General features: G+C 50.0%; 10 protein-coding genes across 10 annotated transcripts; 3 read left to right on the forward strand and 7 right to left on the reverse strand.

The window, feature by feature from the left end:
- Nucleotides 1-94: 94 nt before the first annotated feature.
- Nucleotides 95-2,785, reverse strand: M436DRAFT_66959 (uncharacterized protein; the record flags this gene model as incomplete). The annotated part of the gene is made up of 1 exon (XM_013568487.1): nucleotides 95-2,785. One exon carries the CDS (start codon nucleotides 2,783-2,785, stop codon nucleotides 95-97), a length of 2,691 nt encoding a protein of 896 aa, XP_013423941.1.
- Nucleotides 2,786-4,031: 1,246 nt separating this feature from the next.
- On the forward strand, nucleotides 4,032-5,193 carry M436DRAFT_55272 (phosphoglycerate mutase family protein; the record flags this gene model as incomplete). The annotated part of the gene is made up of 3 exons (XM_013568408.1): nucleotides 4,032-4,168; nucleotides 4,224-4,869; nucleotides 4,939-5,193. 3 exons carry the CDS (start codon nucleotides 4,032-4,034, stop codon nucleotides 5,191-5,193), a joined length of 1,038 nt encoding a protein of 345 aa, XP_013423862.1.
- A 1,319-nt stretch (nucleotides 5,194-6,512) lies between these two features.
- M436DRAFT_85167 (uncharacterized protein) lies at nucleotides 6,513-8,057 on the reverse strand (the record flags this gene model as incomplete). The annotated part of the gene is made up of 2 exons (XM_013568522.1): nucleotides 6,513-7,377; nucleotides 8,053-8,057. 2 exons carry the CDS (start codon nucleotides 8,055-8,057, stop codon nucleotides 6,513-6,515), a joined length of 870 nt encoding a protein of 289 aa, XP_013423976.1.
- Nucleotides 8,058-8,298: 241 nt separating this feature from the next.
- On the reverse strand, nucleotides 8,299-8,729 carry M436DRAFT_8918 (Plectin/S10; the record flags this gene model as incomplete). Its single annotated transcript, XM_013568351.1, has 3 exons — nucleotides 8,299-8,389; nucleotides 8,446-8,593; nucleotides 8,678-8,729. Coding segments are annotated over 3 exons (291 nt in total), but the record flags the coding sequence as incomplete, so codon positions are not given.
- Nucleotides 8,730-9,016: 287 nt separating this feature from the next.
- M436DRAFT_85169 (uncharacterized protein) lies at nucleotides 9,017-9,904 on the forward strand (the record flags this gene model as incomplete). The annotated part of the gene is made up of 1 exon (XM_013568523.1): nucleotides 9,017-9,904. One exon carries the CDS (start codon nucleotides 9,017-9,019, stop codon nucleotides 9,902-9,904), a length of 888 nt encoding a protein of 295 aa, XP_013423977.1.
- A 1,101-nt stretch (nucleotides 9,905-11,005) lies between these two features.
- On the reverse strand, nucleotides 11,006-13,134 carry M436DRAFT_75846 (Zn-dependent exopeptidase; the record flags this gene model as incomplete). The annotated part of the gene is made up of 3 exons (XM_013568524.1): nucleotides 11,006-12,251; nucleotides 12,770-12,935; nucleotides 13,026-13,134. 3 exons carry the CDS (start codon nucleotides 13,132-13,134, stop codon nucleotides 11,006-11,008), a joined length of 1,521 nt encoding a protein of 506 aa, XP_013423978.1.
- Nucleotides 13,135-13,789: 655 nt separating this feature from the next.
- Nucleotides 13,790-17,184, reverse strand: M436DRAFT_55507 (Six-hairpin glycosidase; the record flags this gene model as incomplete). The annotated part of the gene is made up of 6 exons (XM_013568457.1): nucleotides 13,790-16,519; nucleotides 16,576-16,675; nucleotides 16,729-16,846; nucleotides 16,906-16,928; nucleotides 16,985-17,000; nucleotides 17,061-17,184. 6 exons carry the CDS (start codon nucleotides 17,182-17,184, stop codon nucleotides 13,790-13,792), a joined length of 3,111 nt encoding a protein of 1,036 aa, XP_013423911.1.
- Nucleotides 17,185-18,247: 1,063 nt separating this feature from the next.
- M436DRAFT_55428 (HIRA-interacting protein 5) lies at nucleotides 18,248-19,213 on the reverse strand (the record flags this gene model as incomplete). The annotated part of the gene is made up of 2 exons (XM_013568441.1): nucleotides 18,248-18,396; nucleotides 18,451-19,213. 2 exons carry the CDS (start codon nucleotides 19,211-19,213, stop codon nucleotides 18,248-18,250), a joined length of 912 nt encoding a protein of 303 aa, XP_013423895.1.
- A 760-nt stretch (nucleotides 19,214-19,973) lies between these two features.
- M436DRAFT_55380 (SPO22-domain-containing protein) lies at nucleotides 19,974-23,424 on the forward strand (the record flags this gene model as incomplete). The annotated part of the gene is made up of 13 exons (XM_013568433.1): nucleotides 19,974-20,694; nucleotides 20,744-20,817; nucleotides 20,865-20,952; nucleotides 21,005-21,056; nucleotides 21,108-21,429; nucleotides 21,487-21,614; nucleotides 21,663-21,808; nucleotides 21,855-22,038; nucleotides 22,087-22,178; nucleotides 22,230-22,387; nucleotides 22,440-22,568; nucleotides 22,622-22,813; nucleotides 22,864-23,424. The coding sequence occupies 13 exons, from the start codon at nucleotides 19,974-19,976 to the stop codon at nucleotides 23,422-23,424; spliced, it is 2,847 nt and encodes a 948-aa protein (XP_013423887.1).
- A 1,608-nt stretch (nucleotides 23,425-25,032) lies between these two features.
- M436DRAFT_75850 (uncharacterized protein) lies at nucleotides 25,033-27,207 on the reverse strand (the record flags this gene model as incomplete). The annotated part of the gene is made up of 1 exon (XM_013568525.1): nucleotides 25,033-27,207. The coding sequence occupies one exon, from the start codon at nucleotides 27,205-27,207 to the stop codon at nucleotides 25,033-25,035; it is 2,175 nt and encodes a 724-aa protein (XP_013423979.1).
- Between the last annotated feature and the right edge of the window lie 23 nt (nucleotides 27,208-27,230).

Here is a 27,230-nt window from a genome sequence, read left to right on the forward strand (position 1 = left end):
CTCTGTTTTCTCTTCTTCCTTCTCTCCTCTCATGTTCCTCTTATACTTTTTTTTCTCCTCCTTGCTCTCTCTCCCGCTGCAGTTGCATTTACATTCAGGCCTTCTTCCTAGCCATCCTGCTCAAAAACTTCCACAACTCACCTCCTTTCCTCAAAACTTCCACATCGGCCCTGAGTCCCTGTGGATACTCTGCAGTAACTTCATCTGTCATGGTATCCAGCAAAGCACTTAGATTGCCCTCGTGCTCTCCATATACTTTTCCAGAGCAGGTATCGCAGAAGTTTGCCCCGCAGGAGGTCTCGCAGGTGTAGGTCGATGGTGCTGCGCAGATTGTGCACGAGATCTGTGGCGATCGGGCTTCAGTTGGAGATGAGGAATCCGAGGGAGGTGAGGAAGTTGAGGCGGGTTGAGATGGAGAGGCAATGATGGGACTGATATCGTGAGTGCTGCACATCAAAATCTTCATATACCTCGTCGTGCAACTTAGACACAACTGCGTCTGCTCTGGTTTCTTTGCCTTTGCAGAGACCACTGCACTCCCAGCTTCATTTTCATCAGGAATTTCCTGACTACCTTGTCCAAAGTCGTAAATTTTGATCTTGCGAGGTGTGGGTGAACAACCTTTGGTTGCGTAGGAGGAACTCTTGCAGATGGAGCTAGAAGCAGCGGGGCAGTTGAATGTAATGGGATAGCACAGTCTTGTAGTGTGCGGTTTTGCGAGCCGCTGCAGCATTTGGACGATTGTTTGATCTGGTGTCGTGGTTGAGGAGGGCTTTTTAGTAGCTGGCTTTCTGGTAGATGCCTTTAGGACGGGTGTGGAGGCTTGTTCGTCAATTCGGACGTCTTCTTCGTCGCTCTGAGTTGCACGGATAATGGCGGTGCCATTGTTATTCTTACTCTTCTTGCTGGCTTTGGAGGACTTTGTCTTTGTCTTCTTGCGCTTCTTGTTCTTCTTGGTACGTGACTCGTCTGATGAGGATGACTCTTCTCCGAATGACATCTTGTCCCTGATCAGAGTGTCGGTGTGGTTGAAGGGTATTGTTTTGAATCTGCCGTTTGGGTCAGTGGGACCAGTAGGCAAGCCGCCGCTCATGACACGATCTTCCTCTCCGTCATTGTTGCTCTCTTCGTCTTCGTCGAGGTCTTCAATGGCCACTTTCTGTGCTGATGGGTAGTATTTCTGCTCATCGGTGTAGGTTCCCGATGGGTCGTTATCGTAGACGAGATTGTTGATGTAGACGCAATGTTCCTTTCTTGGTTCCTTGCGTAGGTTGAAAGCTATGATCACACGATGTCCGCAATGTGGTTGTTCGCAGTTGCAAGGCGGCTGTTCTCCAGGCAACTCTGGGACGATATGACCAGGATTTCTTTCAAGACTGGCATAAGCTTCGGGAGTCTCCTGAATATCAGCGGCTACATTGTAAGGATCATCCAGATTGAGCCCAAGTATACTTTGGACTTCCGACTCGTAACTCTTGTGTGTCGCATGCGAGTTGTTCGAAGTAGTATGCGAGTAAGCCGGAGACGTAGGAATCCAGGTGTAGTTTGGTGACGTGGGATCGTGCGATGGCTCCACATCAGGCTTCGGGTCTTGATCAGAACTTGTTGGTTGTTCGAGAACATCCTCCTGCTCAGCTCCTGCCTCTGCCCCAAGCTCGGCATCTTGTTCGGTGTTGCTGTTCGTAAAGTGAAACGAATTTATGTCAAGCCCGGAGTCTTCTGGGAAGACATTGTTTCCCGAAGTCACTTCTTCTGGGAAGAGCTCCTCGAAACCTTTGAGTGTCTCAGTCTGTACAAATGTCCGGCCCTCTGAGATCTTGGGAGTATCTGTATGTAACGGGATCTGTGGACCTGCTGGACCGCCAAACAGGGATCCCTTAGGCTTAGTTTGGTCCTCTCCAGACGAATCATATGCAGCGGTAAGTCTTCTTATTTCTGCACATGTATCATCAGAATTTCCGGCCTCTGAGTTTGACTCTGTAGCTCGGGAAGGATCGTTATCCGGGCTGACGACTTCGGACGCGATTTTGTCAAGGGCAAGTCTATATTGTTCTTGCGTGTTCTCTACAGCGAGTGTGCTGGGCTTGGAACTCTCCGGGCAGCTGTTCGTTCTTTCACCGACAAGTAGGTTAACAGTGCTCGAATCCTTCTGCTCAGAAGCCACGGCCTTGGTAAGTTTGAGATCTGGAGCTGCGGTATCATCGGTCGTAGATTCAGTGTCGATAGCCTCAGAAACCTCGCGTCTGATGATGACAGGATTGTGTGCCTCAATGGTTATGACCTCTTCGGCATGCGGAGCATCATTGATGGCTTTGACGGACGTATCCTTTTTAGCAGCTTCGTGGACCGTCACATCTGATCTAGTAGTGGCATCTTCAACTGACGCTGGAGTTGTGTAGTTGTCGTCTGGACCTTCCGCCTGAGATAAAGAGGCTGGGGCGACCTCTTCAACAACCTCGGGATTTGCCTCTGCAGCCGTGACAGTCTTGTCTGTGCCGATATCCATTTGCACCTCGACAGATGCTGTTTCGGCTTCAGCTACAGCCCCGAAAGGGATTTGGGCGTTGGTCTCGAGGGCAGTCGTATGTGTATGGATGCTGAGTTGCATTGGTATGGAGTCCATTCCAGCCGTGTCAAGAGTAGGGGATGCGGCGGTGTTTGAGATGTCGTGTGCAAGGTTCTTGGGGTCTTCGTCCAGATAGATTTCGGTGGGTGTTGGGTCGCGTGGTGGCATGACCGAAACTTGGTGAGTTGCCATCGGGTCAAGTATCATGCTATCATCCATACCGGACCTTTCAAGTAGTGTCAGTCAGGAGGAAGTAGTGAAGTGAAGTAGATGACTTACTGAGCTTTAGAAGTTGTTGGGTGGTGGAGTTCGTCCTTCAAGCGTGGCAAAGGCGGTTCCCCGGGACGGAACCCTTGCTGTGAAGTTATGTATCAAGGAAGCAGATATCAGATATGATGAAGTAGATGGTGTGAAATTGAATTAGGTGGTGAGTCAGATTGAAGAGTCTTTTACCATGGGCCGGCGGTGTATCGCTACTGTTTCGTGCTAGTGGAAAGGAATTTCAAGACTCGACTTCGTGGTCACGATGCGCCCCGAGCAGGGATCGATGACGGTGAACAGTCGTTGTTGCGACTACCAATATCAAGTGGGTTGAAGACTGTAGAACGTGCGAAGATGCAGATGTCCACTTTTGGTTGCAAATAGTAGAGACGAAAGTGGAGAAAAAGGATGAGGAAAGATAGAGGCTGTGGAGAAGAGCATGGATCTTTGGACGAGATGATGGATGGACAATGTAGTCGCAATTTGGAGAGGTAAAAATAGTTGGAGTTGAAGTGGTCGAGGATGATGAAAGTAGTTATAGGTGATAAGATGGGGGTGAAGGGGCTGGACAAGCTACACATGACTGAAGTGGTAGAGTTAATGAGAACAGTTGAGATTTCTACGTCGACGGTGCGTCTGTATTTCTGTAAAGAAAATGAAGAATTTGGTATTGAGGGACAACCATCGGCAAAAAGATCGACGCTTTCGATGGAGAGCCATGTCAAGAAGCAAACCCTGCAATCAGGGAGCAGTTGAGGGGACTGTCCAAGATTGAAGCAGTCAGAAAGAGGACTGAGACCAAACAAAGAGAAAGAGCGACCCATGTGGCCAAGTCATGCATAGACATTCCAGAATTGTGTGAAAGACATAGAAATGATCTTTAGCGGTACGAACATCACGCCGTTGGAACAGAAGTTGCGAGTAGCTTCGTGTTGATTACCTGGTAGTGAGGATACACCTGGTAGGTGAGAGGAAAACCAGATGGATGTTGCATCTTCGCTTTCTCAGGCAAGAGTCATGCTGATTGACTTTCTCCTTGTACGAGATTGGTCGAGACAGTTTGACTGACAGTATTGCACTTGCTCAGACCCACATCTACCTCTCTGCTTGTTCCAAGGCCGGATAATATGTTGGAAGTCGGAGGGGATGAAGTCGGTAGCGTAGAATTGCAAGCTCCGGCGATGTCGGGCACTGGCCACCACAGATGATTTCAACCCCCCAACGCTCCTTGTCGAAACATCATCTCTTCCCATCTCACACATGGCCAACAATTCGAGTGTGCTCAATGCGCCTCTTCCTGATTCGCCATGGCGAGTCGGTTGACAATGTGGCCGGAATACTGTGAGTCGTTGTATATGCTGGCGAAAGTTCGACCATTCTGACTGACCTTTGACAGTGCTGGTAGAAGAGACTCCGCCCTCACAAACCATGGAGCCGAACAAGCCCGTCGTCTGAGCAAATACCTGGCAGAGAATAGACCACACTTGACGCGTGTCTTCTCTTCGTCCTTGCAGCGCGCTTATACCACTGCTGGTATTGTGGCAGCCGAACAGTCGACCAAGGGCCTGACTGTCAGCACCGTGCCTTATCTGATCGAGCGCGACTTTGGCTACTACGAGGGCAAGACCAATCGCGTTCGAAAAGGTCCGGATCGCGAGAAACACAAGCAAGAGCCTGGCTTTGTCGACGTTGAGTCCAAGGATAGTCTCGCCTTTCGCGCAGACCTCTTCCTGGATCATCATCTCTGGCCTATGCTGAACGATGAGGCCGACTTTGGAGGCGCTGCTGAACACGTCGTCGCTATTGTATCACATGGTATCTTGCTGTCGAGTCTTTGGCGAAGACTGTTGCTCCGTCTAGGTCCCAAGAGCGTGACATTCTCACGTGAAGTCATCGCATCTCTCGGTGAAGTCGTGCTTTCGCATCTGGGCGGATGGAGTAATACCGGCTTTCTTGAACTGTCTATCCAGGATATGAATCCCCCGGACGACGAGCTCGAGATCACTTTACCTACCGTGGTTCCATCTCCACATGCCATAGCAGTCACTGCTGACTCGTCATACCGAAAGGAAATAATTGCCACTTCACCTCCTCCCCACCTGACGACTGAGTCTTCCGAGCCAGAGATGCCGACAAATGAGGATGTTGTTGGCGATGTAAGTGTCCCAAAGGATGCTATTGACCCTGAGTCAGGCGAGAAGGAAATTTCGAGAATCCTTGATGGCTACCGTACTACTATCCTTACCGTCGATGGCCAGCAGCATCTCCAGGGTTTGAAGCGGCAACGAGGTGGGATTGGTCGAGCTCAACATGATGACAAACAGCAAAGCATGACGGCCTTTTTCAAGAAAGCAAGAAAGGATTGATTTCCTTGTCTGCCTGTGTCTGGCGTCTCAGACTCAAGAGATGCTTGCGCATAGGCACTCACTAGCATGGTAAGCTCCCACTTTTCTTCTTCTCCCACTCTCTATCATGATGAAAAAGCAATATCTCACAGACCTGATCGGAAATCACTATGTCGATTCTATACTTGTTGTCCAACTGCTGTCTGACAATCATACCACACCTCACACTCTGTTTCAAACTTGACTTTTTTGAATCAAAAGCTAACTTGAACAAGACAGGTCTAAGTTCTCTTCAAATCAGCTCGTCGCACGTCGGCACGTCTGGTTATCATTGCGTCTCATTGATATGATGATTCAATGCTGCAACAGTATTCGTGATACCCTCTTGGCCTTGTATGCATTCTTCAGACATCGGCACGTTGCTCCCACGCTACATCTAGTCTTGTATAGCGCAGTCATTTCATATACTTCCTGAGATCAAGATTCTTCTCTTGCTACATACATGTCTTTGTGCCATCTGAATTTCTATGAGCCAATGAACATAGTCCTTTGCCTAGGCCTCGCGCACTATGCCACCTTGTGAATCTTGTTTTCCGTTGTGCCGATCGTCAAGCATGGTTGATGCGAACTTGCCAGCCACGCGCCCCGCTCTCCAACCTCACACGGTCACACCGACTCGACTGGCAAAAAATCAAGCTTTTTACACACACCTCGACCTCTGAATAACAAGAATAAACGTGACTGTTGTAAGTAATATGTGGAAGTAGCTGGACTTGACAGGGTTCGCAGTCTGTGTGTCTTTGACTCGAGGCATGAATGCTGGCAATTGTGCCACGACAGATGTTATCCCCCACTTGCACTACTTCATCTATCAAGCTTTGTGCTTTTCTACAGTTCAGAGGTATACTGCTTTTGCCAGCGAAGAGATGATGATAGAATTTCAGCTGTGTCACACATCAAGGACAAATGACACGTATAAAGGTAAACCAAAACACAAGATGCAGATATCTCATCTTTGGTCTTTACCAGCCACCTCAGACGCCCCTTCGAGATCCACCTCTGCCCACTCCCAGCCATCTCAACCGAGCACCTGAATTCATCGTCTCCAATATCATCTTTGTATCTTCTCTCCCCAGCTTTTCTGTCTGAGATCCCCTGCAAATCTTCGTTTTCATCGTTGTCCTAATACCCGTCTTTTTGTTCTTCGTTGGAAATCAAACGTCTCGCTTATACGACTAATATCAAATACCATAATCATGAAGACTACCTCGGCGTTACTCGCAGTGCTACCTGCGTTGGTCTTGGGACAGGAGAATGTCACTGGTATATCTCTTGCTTCTCTATGCCCTATGATTTGACTGACTCTTCGCAACAGCGACAGTCTCAATCCCTCCCTCCCTGACCTTAGCAGTAATCATTCCCATCCAAACAACCGCAACGACGCAATTCACCACCATAACTACTTTGCCATCAACCGAAGCAGCACCAGAAACCACCAATGCATTATCTGTGCTTTCGTCGGCTTTGGCTACATTTCCTTCGAGTTTGATTCCGAAGACTACGTATTCGTTTTCGTTTACGCCGCTGCCGACAACGATGAGTGCGCAGACGACGGTGGCTAGTGGAAGCGGAGCGCAGAGTACAGTCACAGCTTCAACAGTGGTGGTCAGTGGACTATCCACCGTGACGCTGTTGAGTAGTGGCGGCAGTTTGATTTCGTTATCTGCTGCTTCTTCTTCTACCGATGTTGGTTCCGTGGCTTCTTCTGCTGTCAACTCGATATCAACTTCCATTGCCTCGGTGTCTTCTGCTGCGTCCTCTGTTGCTTCCTCGGCTGTCAGCTCCATGTCTTCGTCCGCTGTATCTTCTGCTTCTTCAGCGATGCAGACGACGGGCACGACACAAACGACACTCACAACCATCACAACCTCCTCTGGCTCTACCTCTCCATCTGACCCATCACAATCATCGTCGACATCAACATCCCAAGCGATCGAGTCCAGCACAACAACATCGACATCGACACAAATACCGGCTTCGAGAACGACATCGGCGTCAAGTGGAACTCGCTCGATAACTCCTGCTACCACCACTGCTGCACCACCGATTAATGCGGCTGTTGGTGTTGAAGTTGCAGGGTCGATGTGGATGGTTTTGGGATTGATGGCTTGTGGTTCGTTTGTTTGATGGTTGTGATGGTCGGAACTTGGTTGGAGGTCAGAGAAGCTGTTGAATTGGAGATATGTAGGGTATCATTTTTGGTTGGTGGGAGCAGAGATGAGGGATATGCGTGTGAAACTGCTGATGATTGTATATGATGGCAGTGAAAGGGACTAATGTATATGGCAGGGACTGGAAGAGGCTTTGATGTATATGGAAGGAAAACGGAAGGGGTTCTTGTGATGATGCAAGGGACGATTTTATGATTGTATGTTTGAGGGAAAGGGGATGAAGGGCGATACTTGATATCTAATACTTTTTACGGAAGGCTCTTCTTTAAATCTTTCGATGGGCAAGGTTTTGGATGCACGGCGTGTACAGATCAAGTTGATCAATCACAGATGTCCGACCATAAGATGCAGTCTGGAAGATCATACAACAAACAGTCACAAGTTTAGGCAATAAGTAGAGAGGTGTGTTTTTCCAAGGTTTCCCGTAGGAAGGACCGTATTTGATTCATTTTTGTTTTTTGCAAAGAAGGACTTGCAATGGTGTTTTGAGCATAGAGAAGCAGCTTCCCCTTCGACAGATCACCGTCGTCATCCGCGCGTCCAATAGTCATAGACTCTCGCCCGACCATATCAAGACAGATGACCATCCAGCATATCCTCCAGGACAACCCTTCCTCTCTGCAAACACCACTTCACAATCCAATCTCACACCATCCTCCAGACATTCAGGACAAGATAGTCAAGTCTGCATTTAAGAGGAAGGAGCAGGGGCGGCAGCACCGCGGCCACGGCCGAAGCCACCACGGAACTGGGGGTTGAACTCGCCGGGGGCGGCGCCCTCCTTGCCCTCGCCAGCTTCACGGCGACGGTATCCACCCTCACGGTCACCACGGGGACCACCACGGCCGCCACGGGGACGCTCCTCGCCGCCGAGCATACCGCGGGGGGGAGCGTGGGAGCGCTGCTGCTTGATGTGGGTCTGGGGGACAATCTCGGCGGGGAGGTGGAGCCACTCGCGGAGGTAGTCGAGGCCCTCGGCGGTGAGGCTGTGATGGAGAGTCAGTATGTGGTGGCGGCCGAGTTGGAGAGGGATCAAACGTACGTGTAGTAGTACCACTGCCAGGAGAACTGGGTCTTGAGGTAACCGCGCGAGGTCAGGGACTGGCAGGCCTTGATGACATAGAGGTTCTTGGTGTCAATGTCGCCGTGCTTGGGCTGGTTGAAGTCCTTCTTTGCGACGAGAACACCCTCTGCGTGGGATCAGTATGGCTGTGCGTATGGTATGGCTGCTCCAGGACTTTGAAGTCTGTGGAGGATAGAAGAGCAAGACCTACCGCGGAAGAGGTACTCGTGAATGAGCTTACGGTCGGCCTTGGGAATCAGCATCTTGACGATTGATGTATTTGGATCAACGTGGGGCTTGGGCGATGTTGATGTACCGACGTGGTTTGGGAGAAAAAAGTCGTCGGTCGCGGGCGCGCGAATCTCCAAAATGCATCGTGGTCGGCGTGCGCTGGCTTGACTCGTGTCACTTGGCGTTGCACAGCTTACACGACTCGTGCGTGACTTCCTCTTTCTCCGCATTCCGCTCACTTTCACATCCGCATCTTCAAACGCGCCACCATCACCACCACCACTTTCTTTCCATCACACTTCATATTAGAACTTCCAAAATGGACACAATCAACGTCTTGGTCTCGTCCTTTGCCGGACTGTCGCTGCCTCGCACACTGGCTCTCCCTGTGCCCGCCGACACCTCGATCGCAACCTTCACATCACTTCTCTCGACTTACCTACCACCCCACGCCGACAACCTCCTCCTCTCAACCACAACCCATCGCATTGACACAACATCAACCTCATCACTCCAATCTCTCCTCTCCGACAATGACTGCTCCACCCTTCTTCCTCTACACCTCAGCGCACGCCTCCTCGGCGGGAAAGGCGGTTTCGGCTCCCAACTCCGTGCAGCAGGCGGCCGCATGTCCTCACGCAAAAACCGCAATCGCAATCCGGACCAAATAAACGGCAGCAATCGCAATCTCGACGGTCGCCGTCTGCGCACAATCACCGAAGCCAAGAGCCTAGCCGAGTACCTCGCTCTCAAGCCAGAAATGGACAAAAAAGAAAGGGAAGAGAGAAGGCAACGCTGGGAAGCTGTCGTGGAAGCTGCAGAACGCAAAGAGGAAGAGTTGAAGAAGGGAAACAGGAATGCGAGGTTGGATGGGGAGTGGGTTGAGGCGAAAGAGGAGGCTGAGCAAAAGACTAGGGATGCTGTGTTGGCGGCTATGAAGGCTGGTTTGATTGAGGCTGATACGCCCGTGCTTGTGAGAACTGGCAGTGAGAGCTCGGCGGCTGAGGGTGAAGGCAGTGATGCTCAGCCCGAGGCTTCCAGCTCTGCATCAAGCGACAACGATGATGTGCAAGCTGCTAAGCCTACCCCTGCTGCCTCTCGTACCTTCCACGGCTGGGACGACGAGGATGACGAGTTCATGAGCGACGAAGAAGAGGACGAAGACGCTCCTGTCGAGTACGAGGGCAAAGGCAAGGCCAAGGCATGATTTTGATCGACCTTGATTTTTTCCCATTCTGTGTTCTTGCATCTGGGTATAGGTAATGGGTTTTTACTCTGGTTGTTTTCCTCCTTTCGAGCGAGCGAGTTTTGGCGTTTTGTCTTTAGATTGCACGCAATATTCTTCATTGCTATCTTCCAGATCAATCACAGCATCCAAGTTATGTTCATATAAAATTTTCGATTGGATCTCCCCGCTTTAGACGACCAGTGTTCAACCTTCAGCCTGCGCACTACAAGAAAACTTCCAAGTCTAGAGTATGAACAGTTGGATTACCCACACACAGCAGGAGCGATATCCGATAGTCAAAGGAAAAGACAAGAGATCTTGCGAACCCAGACCCATGATGGCTTTTTCATTCAGCCCAACTCTCAAACAGATAGATTGCTAGTCTGCAGATTCTTCCCATGCTGCCGACGGCTGATCACTGTCCACTTGATCACCTTGTTCTTCCGATATTGAGATGGGTGCAATCACGTCCTAGCTATCCATGCCGAGCCTCACAACAAATCAAAAACTACTGCAACACATACTTGCACGATTGAGCACCTTGAACCCCAGCAAAGAAGACATAAAAGGTCAAAGAAGCTAGCAGAATAATTACTGCAAGTCAGCTAGCCCCTGGATTAAATAAACAATGGACCTTTTCGAGCAAGATGAACAGCGCAAAAGTCAAGAACCAAGCACTGTTCCACTAAGGCAGCCGCACGATTCCTGCGTACACTAGGTAGGGCAACCAGAGATGGAAATGTGATTGATCCCGAGAGAAAGAGACCTGATTTGAGTGGTATGCAATCCAATGCAAGAGACTGTCTTGAGTGGTATACATTCCAATGCGAGAGTGAAGGTTGGTGGTGATTTGTTTGTATGTGTCTTGTTTGATGTTGAAGGTTGGTAGGTACCTGATTTTCCTAGACGTGTGACTATTCCACGCAGTTCGACTCTGGGTCTCCCACACACTCGCCGAGATCCTTGCTACCTGCACTCATATCCTCCACGCACAAATCTTCGACTCATTCTGCCCTTCTCGCTGCAAAACTCCCTGCCTTCTCCTTCTCCTCTTCATTGCCACCAACTGCTCCAATACACTCAAACCTTGCCCTCAGCTCTACGTATATCATATCTCAATACCGCTTGCATCAAGACCTGCGCTCCCATAGCACAATCCTCTGGTCTCGTATACTCAACCGGATTATGACTCACTCCATCCCTACTGGGTACGAAGATCATGGTCGTAGGCACTCTTTTGCTGGTGTATACGCTATCGTGTCCAGCTCCCGATGTCATTGGCTTTGTCAATGCCTCTGTGTCGTTGCCAAAGAGCGATGAAGCGGCGGATTCAACGCAGGAGATGCAGTCAGGATGGAATTTCGTGGCTGGGGAATGGGTGTCAAGGATCCAGCTCACTTCACAGGACTTCGAAGATGGAGTAAAGTGATCGTTGAGACCGTCGATGTTGTCGCCGGCTGCGAGGGCGGCAAATGCAACTCTGCAATCCTTTTCTACTTCCTCGACAATGTGGTCGTCTGGGCTGCGTATATCCAGTGAAAAGTCCACGCTTCCGGGCACTGTATTCGTGCTTCCCGGTTTCAGCTGCAAGATTCCTGTACTGGCCAATGCACCTCGTTTTGCCGCCGCACGATGCGAGTACACGATCATTTTGGCAGCGGCCAACATGGCATCAGCGCGGTGTGAAAAGCTTGTTGTGCCAGTGTGGCAATCGGCTCCTCTGACTTTGACAGTGAACCATTTGTAAGCTTGCACACCCTGCACGATACCGATCTTCCTTTCTTCAGCTTCCAGAATGGGACCTTGTTCAATGTGGAGTTCGAAGTGAGCGGCTAGAGGCACGGTTTCATGGTTGCAGTCTACCTCTCCAAGATATCCGATTCGTTGAAGCTCTGATTTCATAGTTGCAGTGCCAGTGCCAACTTCCTTGAGATCGTGTGCGTGACTGAGTGGAATGCAGCCAGCCCAAACGCCAGACGAAACCATAGAAATGGGGAATCTTGCTCCTTCTTCGTTGGTCCAGTTTACCACTCCTACCGGGAAGGAAGTGGTGATGTCGTTGTCGTGCAGTGTTCGCAGCATCTCTATACCAGCGGTGACGCCTAGGATTCCATCGTAGCGTCCGCCTGTGGGTTGGGTGTCCAAGTGGCTGCCTGCGACTGTGGGAGGACCGTCTTTGGTGCCTGGGCGGATGGCGAATTGGTTACCCATGAAGTCGGTAGTGACAACACATCCCAAGCTCTCTGTAGTTTGAGCGAACCAATCTCGGGCTTTTTTGTCGGCATCTGATAGGGAGAGGCGTGACATGCCTGTCTCGGTGGGTGCGCTATGATTATTTGGGTTAGCTCAAGTGAGACAGGCTACCAGAATGGAAATCCAAAGGCGGTTCCAGAAGAAAGAGAGAAAGAAAGAAATGGAACACGAAAAACTATATACGAAAGTCCAGCTGGGGACGAGAAGATGCAGATGCTGGTGGATCCCAATCTCTCCTCAGGGTAGTCGTTTTCGAGCATTGATGGTAGAATCAAGCCGACTTGCGTCCGTGACTTCTAAACAATGCTCCAGTCGTAGGCATATTCCTCTTCCTCATGGGAAAATGAACTGGATCTTCCTCGTACGGTACTGTTTCCTTGTTGTTTCTTTCTTTCTTTTTTCTTTGGTCCCCTTCCACTTCTTCCTCTCTATATTTTCTTCCTCCTCACCTCCCTTACCCTCTTCAACATCACTTAACCCTACTCTTTCCATTTCCCACGGGTAAACCTCAAGTACAGCAAAATACCATACAACATAAAAACACATGCGAACAAAGCAAAAACAAACAAAGAAATGATCAAAAGAACTCACCTTCCCCATCTCTCTCCCTTCCCCCACTCACACGTCTCATGCAAGTCCCGCATCAATCTATCCTCTTTGACTTTCAATCCTGAAACTTCTTCTTCGGACATTTCGCTCAGTTCCTTGGTCCTTTTGGCTGAAGTGGAAGAGTTTCTCGAGTTTTCGATATTGTTGGCTTTGGTGATGTTTATGTTGGCGGTATTGATGTTGCCGGTGTTGAAGGTGTTGCTGGAGGTGTTGTACAAAACGCCACTGTTGATGTTACGAGTACTGAAGTTTTTCGATAAATATACAGTCGAAGCAACAGTAACACGGTGGATCCTGTGCAGAGCTCCACGGCCAGAGGCCCGTTGGAGTAATGCTCGTGAAGCCATTCTTGTCTTTCCTCTCTCGCAACGATGCTTGGTGTGATGGGCGCTCAAGCTTCAACCTGTGGTTTTGATTATCTCAAGAGAATGGACAGTGATAGTAAACGTAAACGAAATGACCTTGAATGCCAGATGGTCCGGCTAATGAATACATATACCTATCATGTTGCCCGCACCGGCTATCATGTCAGATCCACCTGCCTGATGTGGTGCACCGCTCTACCGAAAATTTGTCGGCCCGAGATGAAGTGGCCGAGAGTATCACCCTGGTCATCAAGTCAACCTTCGAACAATCATCGTTGACTAGCAACATGTCTATATCTCTATCACGTATAGATAGAGGAACTAGTAGCGGACACTTCGAACACTTTCAGATGGGAATCAAGCACATGTGGTTGGGCCGAAGATAGATATAGTGTGAGTAGTGCGTTAGCGCTTGACGTCGGGCCACATTGACACTAACCGTTTCCCTCTATTGGCACACTCGAGACACCACAGAACATATTGAGGAGACAATTCATAGGTACGGAACTGTTCATTATGTAATATCAGGAATCTAGGAGTCTTTTCACACCGCAGGTTTCCGATCCTGCTGTTAATGCCTTATTCAGAACAATAAACCCACTCACACCAACGCCGCAACTGCCAATGCCATGCTCGTTTACTCAATCTCATCCTCGTACTGCTCAGGACCATTCGGTGTCATGAGACGCTTGAGCTGATCTTGAACGTACTTGTGGACGTGGTCGTCTGCGCTTTCCCTCTCCTTGTTGCGAGAATCGGCATTACCGTCCTCCTTGTAGATCGTCCAAGCACGTCCGTTAGACCTCGTGTCATCGCCCTCTTCAGCTTCAGCTTCATGGTCGCCATCATCACTAGGAGGGGCAGACTTCCAGTAGTCGCTGCGAGCACCAATGCTACGGCTGGTCGACGAACGACGGAGGTTGCCAGGCTTCTTGGTCTGAGAGTTTCTGCGTTGACGAGTGAAGACGTCATCGAAGTAGTGGGATGCGGCAGCGGTAGGAGTTCTGGGAGTCTGGGGAAGACGGCAGTTGACACCAGTGTCGTGGATCATCTTGGCCATGAGGCCAGTCCAACCACATTGATGACTGGCACCAAGACCTCTACCACTGTCTCCGTCGAAGAACTCGTAGAACCAGAGGTAGTCCTTCCAGTGAGGATCAAAGTCGAGCATGTCGTTGCCGTCGTTGATGGCACGTCTTCCGTCATCACCACGGGCCATGAGATGTTGAAGACGGTGCTGGATCTCTTCAGCTACATGTCCAAGGTGCATCATGTCGCCGGAACCCTTAGGACACTCGACCTTGAGCGTGTTGCCGTAGAACATGTAGAATCTGAGCAGTGACTCAACCAGCAAGAAGTTGACGGCAATCCAAACGGGACCACGCCAGTTGCTGTTTCCACCGAAGAGACCACTGTCTGAATCGCCAGGAACGTAGCCAACGGAGAAGGTTTGACCATTGACGTCCATGGAGTAAGGGTGCTTCTCGTGGTATTTCGACAATGAACGAATACCGCCCTTGGACAAGAACTCAGTCTCGTCCAGCATGCGCTCCAAGATCTTCTTGAGTCTGTCCTCGTTGACCAAGGAAAGCAGAAGACGGTTGTCCTTTCCACGACGCTTCATACTGGCAATGTTGCGCTCAAAGACGTCGTGCTTGTTCTCAATGAACCACTCCATGCGCTTCTTGAATTGAGGAAGCTTGTTAATAACCTGCGGCTCAAGAGTCAAACAGGCGTACATGGGAATCAAACCAACAAGAGAGCGGACAGGCATCTGCTGAGTCCATGGGCCACCCCACGAGATTGCGTCGTAGTAGAAGCCGTCCTCCTCGTTCCAGAGGGACTTTGCCTCACTACCGGCGCGGTACTGCATGGCATCACTGATGAGGACGAAATGCTCAAAGAACTTGGATGCAATGTCTTCGTAGGTGCGGCGGTGCTTGGCGAGCTCGAGAGCAATGTTCAACATGCACAAGCAGTAGAAAGCCATCCAACCAGTGGAATCAGCTTGCTCGAGAACACCACCAGTAGGAAGAGGGTCGGAACGGTTGAACAGACCGATGTTGTCCAGACCCAAGAAACCACCTTCGAAGACGTTCTTGCCCTCAGCATCTTTGCGGTTGACCCACCAGGTGAAGTTGAGCAGCAACTTTTGGAAGACACGCTCGAGGAAGTCAATGTCCTCACGGCCGTACATCTTGCGCTCCATCTTGAAGGTTCTGAAAGTAGCCCAGGCGTGGACGGGAGGGTTGACGTCACCAAAGTTCCATTCGTAGGCGGGCAATTGTCCGTTGGGGTGCATGTACCATTCACGGGTGAAGAGGTCGAGCTGCTTCTTGGCGAACTCAGGATCGATCATGGTGAGCGGGATACAGTGGAAGGCCGAATCCCAAGCGGCAAAGAAGGGGTACTCCCACGAATCAGGCATAGACAAGATGTCGTCGAGATGCATGTGCTTCCACTGAGCGTTGCGAATGGCCTTTCTGCCAGGAGGAGGTGGAGGCATACCAGGATCACCGTTGGCCCACTGATCCCAGACAAAGTGGTAGTACTGTTTGCACCACATCATACCCGACAAAGCCTGACGCTGGATGTTGCGAAGGTCGTCATTCATGGGCATAGGGCTGATACGGTAGTAGAACTCGTCGGCTTCTTGGAGTCTCTGGTCCATAACATCGTCGAAAAGCTCTTCATCGATATAGCCTTCGGCAAGCTTCTTGGAGATGCGGAAACGAACGACGGCGCACTCACCGGGAGGTACACCCTCGCCCTGATCGAATGCATACCAGGCTGCGCTCTTGGTTCCTGTCTGGGCCGGGTTGATGGCGCCCTTCTCCTTGTTGACAATGTGTCTGTGGAAAGCGTCCTTGGTGAACTTGGTCTTGTTCTTCTGGTCCTCGCCCCAGATGGCCTTGAAGTTGGTATCGTTGTCGGTGAAGAGGAACTCGGGGTGAACATCCTCCTCAATGCCGCCAACGTTGGGTGAAGGAGAGCACTGGAAGTAGCGCTTGCCGATCTTCTTGTGGTTGGTCTCGCAAGCGAATTCACTAACCTGCTTGCTCTCGGGCTTCTCATCGTCGTAACCCCAGGCCCAGGTGTTGCGGAACCAGACATGGGGGATGATGTGCAACTTGGCAGCCTCAGGACCACGGTTGTAGGCTGTCACACGGAACAAAAGCTCATCCGGGTCGTCCGACTCTTTTGCGGTTTCGATGAAGATGTCCCAGTACTTGTTGTCTTTGAAGGCATCGGTGTCGATCAGGTTGTACTCGCGCTCGGTCTTGTTGCGGCTGGCGTTCTCCTTGATGAGGTGCTCGTAGGGGAACTCCTCTTGAGGGTACTTGTAGAGGAATTTCATGTACGAGTGCTGTAGATCTGAGGTCAGCATGGTGCAAGCATGGATCAAGCTTCAGAGGTACATACAGTAGGAGTGTTGTCGAGATGGAAATGGCACTCCTTGATACTCTCGCCGTGAACACCCTGAGGGTTGGACAGACCGAAGAGACGCTCCTTGAGGAAGGGACTGGAAGCTGTGTCAGAGGATGAAAGTGATGCAGCGTTGTGTGTGGAGCCTACTCTTTTCCGTTCCAGAAAGCAAAGGCAATGTTCTGGAGACCGTGAGTGTCAGAGACACCAGCGATACCATCCTCGCCCCAACGGTAGGCTCGCTTGCGTGACATGTCGTGAGAGAAATCTGGCGTCGGAGTTAACTTTGTATGGTGCACCAATGGAGGGTCAATGGACAAGACTTACGGCTCCAAGCATCTCCATCAGCGCTGACTGTGTGTTAGTGGTTGTTCAGAAGCTTCAAGACGGGTGCCGGGTAGCTTACGAGTAATCCTCTCTCACTGTGAGGCGTCAGTCAGCATTGTGCAATGAGGCGGTGAAGTGTATGAGTATCGACTTACCAGTGGCCCACTGTCTCTCTGAGACGTAAGAACCCCATTTCTTCCAATACTTGGTTCTCTCGCGGTCCTCTTGCAGACGCTTCTCCTCCTCACAGAGGACCTCTGTGTTGTCGATGTAGACCATGGCGATGCGGTGTGTCCTGGATGCAACAGATGGACAAGGAGCCGCAGAGCTGGCTAGTGATGGTGGTGAAAGTTAGGCCGGGCAAAGAACGACGGGTGGTGGTAAAGATTGGCTAAGATGTTAAGTGTGATGGATGCGAGGTTAAAGAAAGAAACAATGCAAGGCAGCCGAACCGAGACAAGTTTCAGGAACTGGACGCGACTGGTAGCGGGAAGGAGGAAAAAAGAGAGCAGCAGCAGCTTCGATACACTCCAGATCTACGGACCGCGCACCAAGTGGAAGGTCCACTGGGGAACGCGGGAAACGCAGCCGCTCAAATCCACCTTCGTCATCCCGCAAGTCGCTACGCCCTCCCAACAATTCGCTGCTTATCGACTTTTTCTAAGCATCGGACTGTCCATGCAGCACTGTTGGACAAGCATACCAAAGCCCTCGTGGCACTCTGCAATCTCAGAGTATAGCCACCTTCATCAACCGTGTCTCCCAGTGGAAATGTTCGCGTCCATTTCATTCAGAAACAGCTGTCGAGTCTCCAGATCAATCTCCCCCAGGCCACTTCAACCACCTGGAGACTCCGCTGGGCTCCACACGCACTGTTCAATCCCGATTGTCAATTCACCGAAACCTTTTGTTCCCCACCACCAACATTTTCTTGTTGGCTGAACAAGCGCCATACAACGCTTATAGTACATTGCTAAGTACCATCCTTGTTAATGCTGTCTCGTCTCCTATTCTCACCAAACATGACGTTATTCTTGTATAATGAATGGGCTTCCGAGGCTGTGTTTGAAAACGATCACAAACCGGTAGGGTTAGTTGGCAGCTGGACATGCAGGAGAGCCTCTATCTGTTCGGCTATCTTCGCAACTGTGTTGCATGGTGGATCCTGCGTTTTTCGTACGGAGATTGATGGTACTAAAACTTGTCAAGATATTTGTGTGTCGTGGTATCTCAAAAAATGGTTGTGGTTATAACATTGGTATCCTTCGCGAGCAGAAAAAAGAGCCCCATATAATGTACAAGAAACCGGGCTATGCAACAAGGAGTAAGATATAAGTATCATCTACTCGACAGTGTCGAGCGAGCCCTTGCCGACAGTGGCAGCAGGCACCTCGCCCTTTTGTGCCTTCAGCTTTTCCTCGAACTTGGCAAACTCACGAAGAGCGACCTCCTCTTCCTCGTCCAGCACTTGTTGAACACCCTGGACCTCATCTGTTTACACTGTTAGCCTGGAATCCGAGTACGATGCGGCAAGGAGATACGAACCGATGTAATGCATAAGCATGCTCTCAATGCCGGTCTTGAGAGTGACTGTGCTCGAGTCGCAAGTTCTGCAAGCACCGCGCAGCTTCAGAAGAACCTGGCCATCCACAAAGCCTCTGAATTCAATATCACCACCGTCTTCCTGGATAGCCGGACGAATGCGCGTCTCGAGCAGCTCCTTGATCATGCTGACGACCTCGCTGTCGTTCTCATCGTACTCCAAAGAGTCCTTCTCGACTGCCTGCTGTTCACCGCTCTTTCCGGTTACCGTATTTACAAGAGGCTGTCCGGATGTCACAGCCTCGGTGATCAGAGCAAAGACTTCGGGTTTGACGTGTGGCCATGGAGTGGCGGAGTCCTTGGTGACAGTGATGTAGTCGGGACCGTAGAAGACTGATGAGACACCGTCGACGTTCAGCAGCTGAGCAGCGAGAGGCGAAGGGTGGGGTGGCGCAAGCGTCGAGCGAGGCGAGAGGTATTCAAGGAAGGTTGTTTGGAAGTTCTCAGGCAAGATGCGAGAGTTGGGAATGAACTTCAGAGCGTCGGCATTGGGTGTGTCCTCGGTCTGGATGAAGATTGAGCGAGTACCGGTGGGGAAACAAGAATGAGCGGGCTTGAGCGAAGGCGCACTCGGACGGTATCTGGTGGCGGTTGATGTGAGAGATGAAGGTGTCGACAAGCGATGTAGGCTTCTGCGAATTGGTGCTGTGGCAATTGTCCTTGATGCGCTCGAGCGGGCGACGTTTCTGCAGGTGGATGTGAACATGGTGGATTTGGCAGGCATGATGCGGAGTAGTATGAGTATCGTAGGAATGGCGCAAGGTGTTGTGATTCAGATCGCAAAGGATTAACAATTATCTGACCCTCGAATGACGCAGAAGCCTTCCGCCGCCGCTCTCGGAACCGCGGCAGAATTGGTAAGCTTGGAGTGCCTTCCTCCGATTCGTTGATCTGCCTCCTACAACACCATCAGGCGCAAAGGTCTGTAAATGTTGACTACGCATTCGTAGTAAACAAGGCCGTCTGAATGCCCAGTTGTCTCCAAACAGTCGTAGGTTCATGGAGAACGAATGATATCCCACCTCTCACGTAGTCTCCTCATTTACCAAAGAAACCACACGAGTGGACACCTATACACCTTGTCAGCAGAGAGAGCCTGGTGCTATAGAACTGTCAGATCAAGGCTAGATCTAGACATGGTTTTGCTTTGTCCAAAAAGTTCGGTAAGATAGTTGTAAGTAGACTAGGCATGTCCACGTGGGTAGGAGGGCGAGTGGTCGTGCTTGCCTGACTTGAATACTACACTCGCCACTTCGATCTCATCATCCTGCGCACAATTTCCCTTTGTTTCCTTGCACAATCAAACATGGCGACAAACAGCAAACCAGAGGTCGATCCAAAGATAACAGCATACCTTGGTATGACTCGCTCTTCGACTCGGAAACCACCGCACTAATTCTAGAATGGCAGATTTTGTTGCGCAATTGATCAGGCGTCTAGACTCAGGCAATGTAAACGCTGTTACCATGAAAGAGCTCGATGCCACTCTCAAGGTCAAGTGTCCTCGTTCGCCAGCAGCAAGAGCAGCAGACTTCGATCGTCTTGGAACACAGATCTGGAATGCTTCCATCCGCCTCAAAGATCAGTCCTCGCCAACGCTGGAGACCTGGCCCCAACTCGAACCTCAGCTACGTGTGCTCGCATACTTCCTTCTGGATACAGCACAAAGATCCTACGTCAAGCATGGCAGTAAGAAGTCGTCCCAGAACCTGGTCCGCATTCTCAAGACGGCTTTGAAAGCAGCCCGGATATGTATTGCTTCAGATGCCTTGGACCTTTGCACCATGCTCTTCGAGAAGATGGCCGATCATGTCGAGCACAAACAAGATCCACCTCCAGAGTTCAAGAAAGATAAACAGGAGAGCGAGGCTCAGGAATTGATCAAAGAGTTGACGGCTGACTATTATCTCTTGCGAGCAACCACATCGTGGAAACAGAATAAGCCCGATACTGTGAGCTACTGGCTTGCGAGGGTCCTTTTGGTACCCAGCAGATCAGACATGCTGCACCTGGCCGAAAAGAAGGCAGACTTGACGTACGAAGTTGGCAAATCAGCTCTCCAGAAGAAGCAGTTCGCTACCGCTGTCAGGTGGCTAGAGCAAAGCTATCAAATCTTCGAAGACGTTGATCCGGAAATGTTGTCATCGGACTTCTGCGACCTTCGTCTAGTGGTAATGCTTGATTATGGTGAGTTTTGTGAAAAGAATATATGTGCCAGTGTTCTTACCATTTGTAGCTCGTGCGTTAGTCGGTGCCGGTGATGCTATATCGTTAGACAAAGCGTCTAGCCTCCTTGTGACACTCGACCAGGTTTGGAGCACCCGAGTTGAGATCATATATCAGCTAACAAAGAGTAGGAGCATGGTTTCAAGGCCGAGGTCCACCTTCTGAGGCTTGATGCCATCTATGCTCAAAAGCCATTCGAAGCTGATCAGTTTTGCGGAGGTAGGCGAATACTTGATCATCCACAAGTTTTCTGCAGCTGACCATCTACGAGTCTTGAATCAGATTGTTCGAGGAGCTATCCTTTCGGACGGTACTTTCAGATCGTATGGATGCTATCAAACTTCTACAATATACCATGAGCTGAAAGTATCCAGGATCATGTGTCAAATCCAGAAATTGAACCTCTACAATCCGGAAAGAGCCGGTGCAAAGATTCAGGCTGCCATGACTGATTCGACTCCTGGTCCCCATTCGCATTTAGCATGCCAGACCTCGGATTTACTACTGTCGAGACTGCTTGCACAGTCTCCCATCGTGCAGACATGGATCGAAAAGATTGTGGTAACCAGAGTTTGGATCAGTTCGCTCTCTTTGGATGTGCAAGATCACCCTTCCAGACTCGGAAATCTGTTCGACGACATTGCTCATGCAAATGGAATAAAATTGAGTGCAGAGGCGACACACGCTTCTCAGTCTGTAAGTAGATTGGAGCATACATTCCAAACTGGAAGTTTCACCCTGACAGTGAATTAGCTTATATGGAAAGCTGCCACTGCTCTGCAGCAATTACAGAATGAGGATGAAGCTGCTAAATGGTGTGATTTGGCAAGCCACGATATATTTGCCAGCTCTGGAGATCTGAACAAAGCCAAGTTGTCACGGTAAGTGTTGACAACTGACCCCAGCATGCACGCAGACTGATTCTCCAGCAAATTGATGACAGTGGCTCTTTCAAAGGGTGATTTAACGGCTGCGCGAGCAGCTTACCATCAGATGTCAGAGAGTGGAAAATCAGCTGCAATGACACAATACCTGATGTACAAGATTGCCATACAGGAGAACGATGTTGAGCTTGGTAAGTACTCTGGACTTGTGAGATACCATCATACTTACCGTAATAGCTACACAATCTCTTGGGGGCGTCCTGAAGTCGTCCTCAAAAGGCACTGAGAAGTATCTTTATGGCTGCGCACTCGAAGCGCAACAGGCAGGTAACCGACAACAATTCATCGCAACAATGCACAAGGTCCTGGAATTCCACGAAAAACATCCATTAGATGATGTACGACTGCCAGTTCTTCTACGGTCCGTAACTTGGAGTTTACCTTTTCTTGCAGAGCTGACGTTATCCAGTTGTATTGCTGGTTCGATCGAGGCAGAGGTAAACAACCACGATATGCCTCTTGACGCAGGTCTGACCGAGTTATGCAAGGTCTTCGAAGCCGGTATATCCTCCATACACGATCCGCAATAGAGCACGAATCTAACACGACTAGCGATGAGACACGGAAGTAGTTCCAAAGATGTGGGTAATGATGAACCCCGGCTTGCTGAACTTCGATGGTTCGCTTGTCACTGTTACAACACAGCTTTGAGGTATTGCTCGGATATGCAGCCAGAACTACTGACGAGGTTCATGATGGCAAGTGTTGCTGTACATACTATCTTCCAAAGCGAGGCTCTGAGTGACTGCTGACATGAAACAGCTAATCGATCACCTCCGTACAGAAGGTGACAAAGACAATGGTCTGCTCAGTCGGCTTCTGCTGTGTCGCTTCCTGGCCACATCTGCTTTGGTTGTCCTCGCAAGATCAGAAGACAACATCGAGCGAGCCGTGAGTACCCAGAGCGTGCTATGGTAACAGTCTTTATGCTTACTCTGTAATAGCTACAGCTCTATCTTGATGCGAGACGCCAGATTGCAGCATTTCACCACAAATACCAAGAAGCCCTACAAAATGGATCGTTGCAACCAGACGCAACTTCAGACATCGAGGTCAAAGAGTTTGAGATGGTTCAGTTCGACCTCGAAGCATTGATGCGCCTCGAAAATTGGCACGACCTTGACAAAGTGTTATCGGTATATGGTCCTTGTGCTTGTAGTCCAGCATATACTGACATGCTTCACAGATGTGTCTCGAAGCCCGCCACTCGAATCGGCTCGAAAGCGCAGCGGATCTGATCCTCCACATACACACCCACATAATCTCTTCTTCGGTCCACCCTAACACATCGAATCTCCTTGCCAGGATCCCCTCTGTGATGGAGAAGATAATCAACACATGCTGGCGCAACAACAAAGACATCACGCGTGTAGCCCGCTGGATACGCTGCCTCTTTCAGATGACACTTACTACCGACTCGGCCGTTTCCCTTCGCTGTCTTGATCAAGCTTCTGCCATTGCATCCAAAGCAGCTACCCAACACATATCTGAGGCGTACCCATCAGAAGAGCTTGAGTGGCTAGCCAGTACGGCTTTCAACCATGCAGTCGATCTTTGGTTCGCGGGTGCTGAAGAAGAAGCATATATGCAGGAAGAAGGCAACGAGCAAGCGAGAGTGTGGGCTGAGAAAGCATTGATGCTGGCCGGAAGTGTTGGTGGAGTTGGAGATGGTATGCAGGGATTACACAAGGTCCTGCAGGATAAGTGGATGAAGCTGAAGGGAATCGGTCAAGATGGGGATCGATAAGTCGCAAGAGCTTAAAATCTTGTGAGAAATGGAGGAAGAAGTCGGATATTGCTGGCATGTTCCAAGATTGGGTGATGAGGGGCATGAAAGAAGCTTTGCCGCTTTGAGGAAAAAATATCGCTCGAATCGTTATAGCAATAGCTGGAGCCTATGTCGACATGGCTCACTCAACATGTGGAACAATGCGCGCTAGACAAAAAGCAGCTCGAAGCTCACCATGAAGGTCGTCCTTCTGTCCTCTTCGATGACCTACAAACAATATCAGTGTCAAGAAATTATCAGTAACGCCAGAAGTATCAGACAGATCTAGTGCCAAACAAATCTAGTCAAACATATCGAATAGAGCCAGAGGCTTCCAAGATCATTTTCGACTGTGAAAAGAGAGAAGGATGAAATGTCTTATATACCTCTGACCTCTTATCGCTTGTTATTTTTATGAGGTTTCCAGGCATAAAGACCCTCTTCATCGGCCACTTCCTTTTTGATCTGTGAAACTTTATCATTTCTATGTGAATCTATATCGTTCGAGACACCATTGTGCATTATGATGGCTTGTTCCTCTGCTGAAGTTCGATTCAGAAATACGGTATTGAGGATAGAAGCAAACAGACAAGTACACTTTTTTTCTCTCTGTCTCTGGTATGCAATATTTTGTAGTTTCATAGTTGAGACCCTATAGGTCGCTGATGCTGACTACCTCGCTCACTTCTTCTTCCAAGAATGTTTGTCTTCTTGGTTCTAGCGAGCTACATCCTTTCTTCGGCAGTTGTATAGTTTGGTAGAGTATATTGTGCATTGTTATGGCTCCTATGTCTTTTATGTCTACAGTAGAGAGCTGCGATATGTACCAGCAGAGCAGGTGTAACAGACAAGCACGCTGTTCTTTCGATCCTTTATCTGTTGCTAAGAATCGCATATCAGCATATATCTGACCCAGTAAAAGCTTACTGATCTCTGCGGCAGTTCTCCTAGATGATATACTTGTGTGCATCCATGAAGCAGAGAATACTCCAGTCCGCATTCATCTCTTCGGACACCAAAGTGCATGGAACACCTATTAGGTGACGTCGTTGGGTTTGGAAAAACCAACATCGGTTTCGGGAAGATCGAAGCAAGACCTTCTGCTCGCCTGAGCGGGAGACGGAGAGATGGGAAAATGGGCAGGTTCCATAACGACTCATCTCTCCAGGACACCCACTTCCAACACTCTTCCCCATGAAAAGTCACGGGAATCTCCCATTCTGCGAGGAAGACCGGAGAGATGCTACAGGTTTGCCGACCTGATGGTCTACTTGTTCCTCTCGCTGTGAATGGAGGCAGGAGATTCGAGTCAGAAAATCTGCTTCAAGGGGCCGGGTAAGGATGTTGATGATGTTGATCATCACCATGATGGTGGTGATGATGATGACGAGGTTGGTGAGAAGACTGATCTTTCCAAGGAGTAGAGAATATAGAGCACGAGTGGTACGCCATCCGGGAAAACTTGCATGAAGCGAGGTAGGTTGATTGACATGAATTCATTGGACGTTCAATTGGGAAATGTACTTCCCCTATCCTTCCCTTCTACCTACATCATGCAAAAAAATAAATGCAAACTAGAACCCTCCCTTACGCAGCCTCCAACTCCGCAATCCTCCTCTCCACCCCTTCAACTCCCCTTAACTTCTCCTCCAACTCCTCCCTCTCATCCTCCAACCTCAACCTCTTGTCCGCATCCAAAACCCCAAAGAACGCTCCTCCTCTCCCATCAAACTGCAATATTCTAGTATGATACTGCCACAAGCTTTTCCGATGGCTGACCGTCAACAAAGTGATGTTTCGCTTTTTGGCTTGTGTGTAGATGAGAGTTTCAACGCTGGGGGTGAGTGAGGAAGTGCATTCATCTAGGATGGCGTAGCAGGGGGAGTGATAGAAGAGGCGGGCGGCGGCGAGACGTTGTTGGGTTCCGGTGCTGAGGAGATCGGGCCAGGGGGCTGTGGTGTCGAGGCCTGATTGCGTCGATGTTTCGTTACCTGTGGTGTCTTTCGCGGGGAGGGAGAGCAGGTTATCGAGGTCGAGAGAGGTGATGATTGCGAGGAGATTCGCATCAGTGACGTTCTTCTCGTGCATTTCTGCCACGGTGTCTGGGTAGATGATTTGTGCTCGAAGGCTTCCGTGTGCCATCAGGTAAGGTCGTTGGGGAATGTAGAAAATATCTTCTGCAGATGGTTTTCTGACTTCACCACCGTAGACAGGCCAGAGTCCACCCAAAATGCGGAAAAGAGAAGACTTGCCACATCCATTGGGGCCGATGATGAGTAGATGATCTTGAGGGCGTATGTGGAAGGACAATGCAGAGACCAAGATGTCGCCGTTGGGGGATACGATAGGCACATCCTTGAACATGATATCAGATCCTTCGGTGATGGCTCCTCTGCCGGCAAGGACAGCTGCATTAGCATCCACGGATGCAGAACTGACCAACTGCTTTTCGAAGTGTCCAGCTTCGATATCCGCGATGACAGAAAGTAAAGTTGAGACTCGAGAAGTGTAACCAGCGAGTTGGGAGATCTCCTTGTATGAGAACATGAGTCTTCCGAAGGCATCAGAGGAACTAAGCAACAGTCGCCTATTTGTGACGAAAGCTTCTGTCGAATTCTTGGCTACGGTTCCTGCGTTCTTCGCAACAGGGAACTTGAAGAAGACGGGGATCGAGCAGAGCATAAGTCCTAGAGCGCCCCAGAAGTACTTGATCACAAAGTCCTCCATGATGCCATGGTAGAATCTTCTTCTCAAGATACGATTTACGTGCTTGATGAGGGTGAAGTAATTCTTGTCAAGGGCATCTTTCTCGGCTTCTTGACCATGATATAGAGCAATCTCTTCGCTGTAGTCAATCACACGCGAATGCTGGAAGCGAAACTCGCCCTCCAGTCGTGCTTCGTCCGCAACATACTTGCCAAATGGTGGTGTGAGAGCCCGCATGACAGAAGCAGAGAGTTGGACGAGCAAGCCCATAGCAAAGAGACCTTCACCGCCTACGCTTCGCGAGAGCGAGTAATTGTAAATGACCATATCCAAGACTGGTTTTGCCAAATTCCCGTACAACTCGGCAAGCGAGTTTGAGAACTTGCTGATATCGACAGTGACGAGCTGATCGGCGTTCTTGATTCGATCATCCAAAGCAGAGAGAGTGTAGAAGGTCATGTTGGACAGGTATTTGTTGTGGATGTGTTGGGTGAGGCGGGTGCGGTATTGGAGGGCGAGTCTGCATTGATGATAGCTGAGCATCGAGTTTGTAAATGTGGCAGGGATAGCGACGATCATCCACCACACCAGACCGCCGATAAAGTCCTTGCCTTTGCCTCGAACGAGAGCAGAGACAAGTTTTCCGTCCAGATCGGCGACATAAAGAGAGATGAGTGTTCGCAGGACAAGGAAGATGCTGTGACTGATGAGAAGACGCAGCTCTTTACTTTTCCAGCCGGGTATACAGATGCTCAGCAAGCGGATCAGGTTGCGGAAGAAGTCTCTGTTCAGCTCGACCTTCTTCCTGCCGCCAGTCGTGCTTCCCTCTCTTTCTCCATTCCGACCGGCTGCTCGTCGTTGTTGCTCGGCGGCTTTTTGTTCGTTGATGGCGTTGCGTATACGGTTCAGCAAGGTGACGAAGAGGCCAATGTAGATGGCGCGCGAGATGGGCGTGCGGTGCTTGACATATAGCGTTGTGAGGTCGGACACGGCCTTCTTCAGCGTGCCTTCTGACACGAGGCCGCCCGGCAGTGACAGCTTCGATTGTACTGCCATGTCTCGGTCACGTCCATCTGCCT

This window comes from Aureobasidium namibiae (genome assembly GCF_000721765.1).
Source record: "Aureobasidium namibiae CBS 147.97 unplaced genomic scaffold scaffold_19, whole genome shotgun sequence".
Classification (NCBI taxonomy): Eukaryota; Fungi; Ascomycota; class Dothideomycetes; order Dothideales; family Saccotheciaceae; genus Aureobasidium; species Aureobasidium namibiae.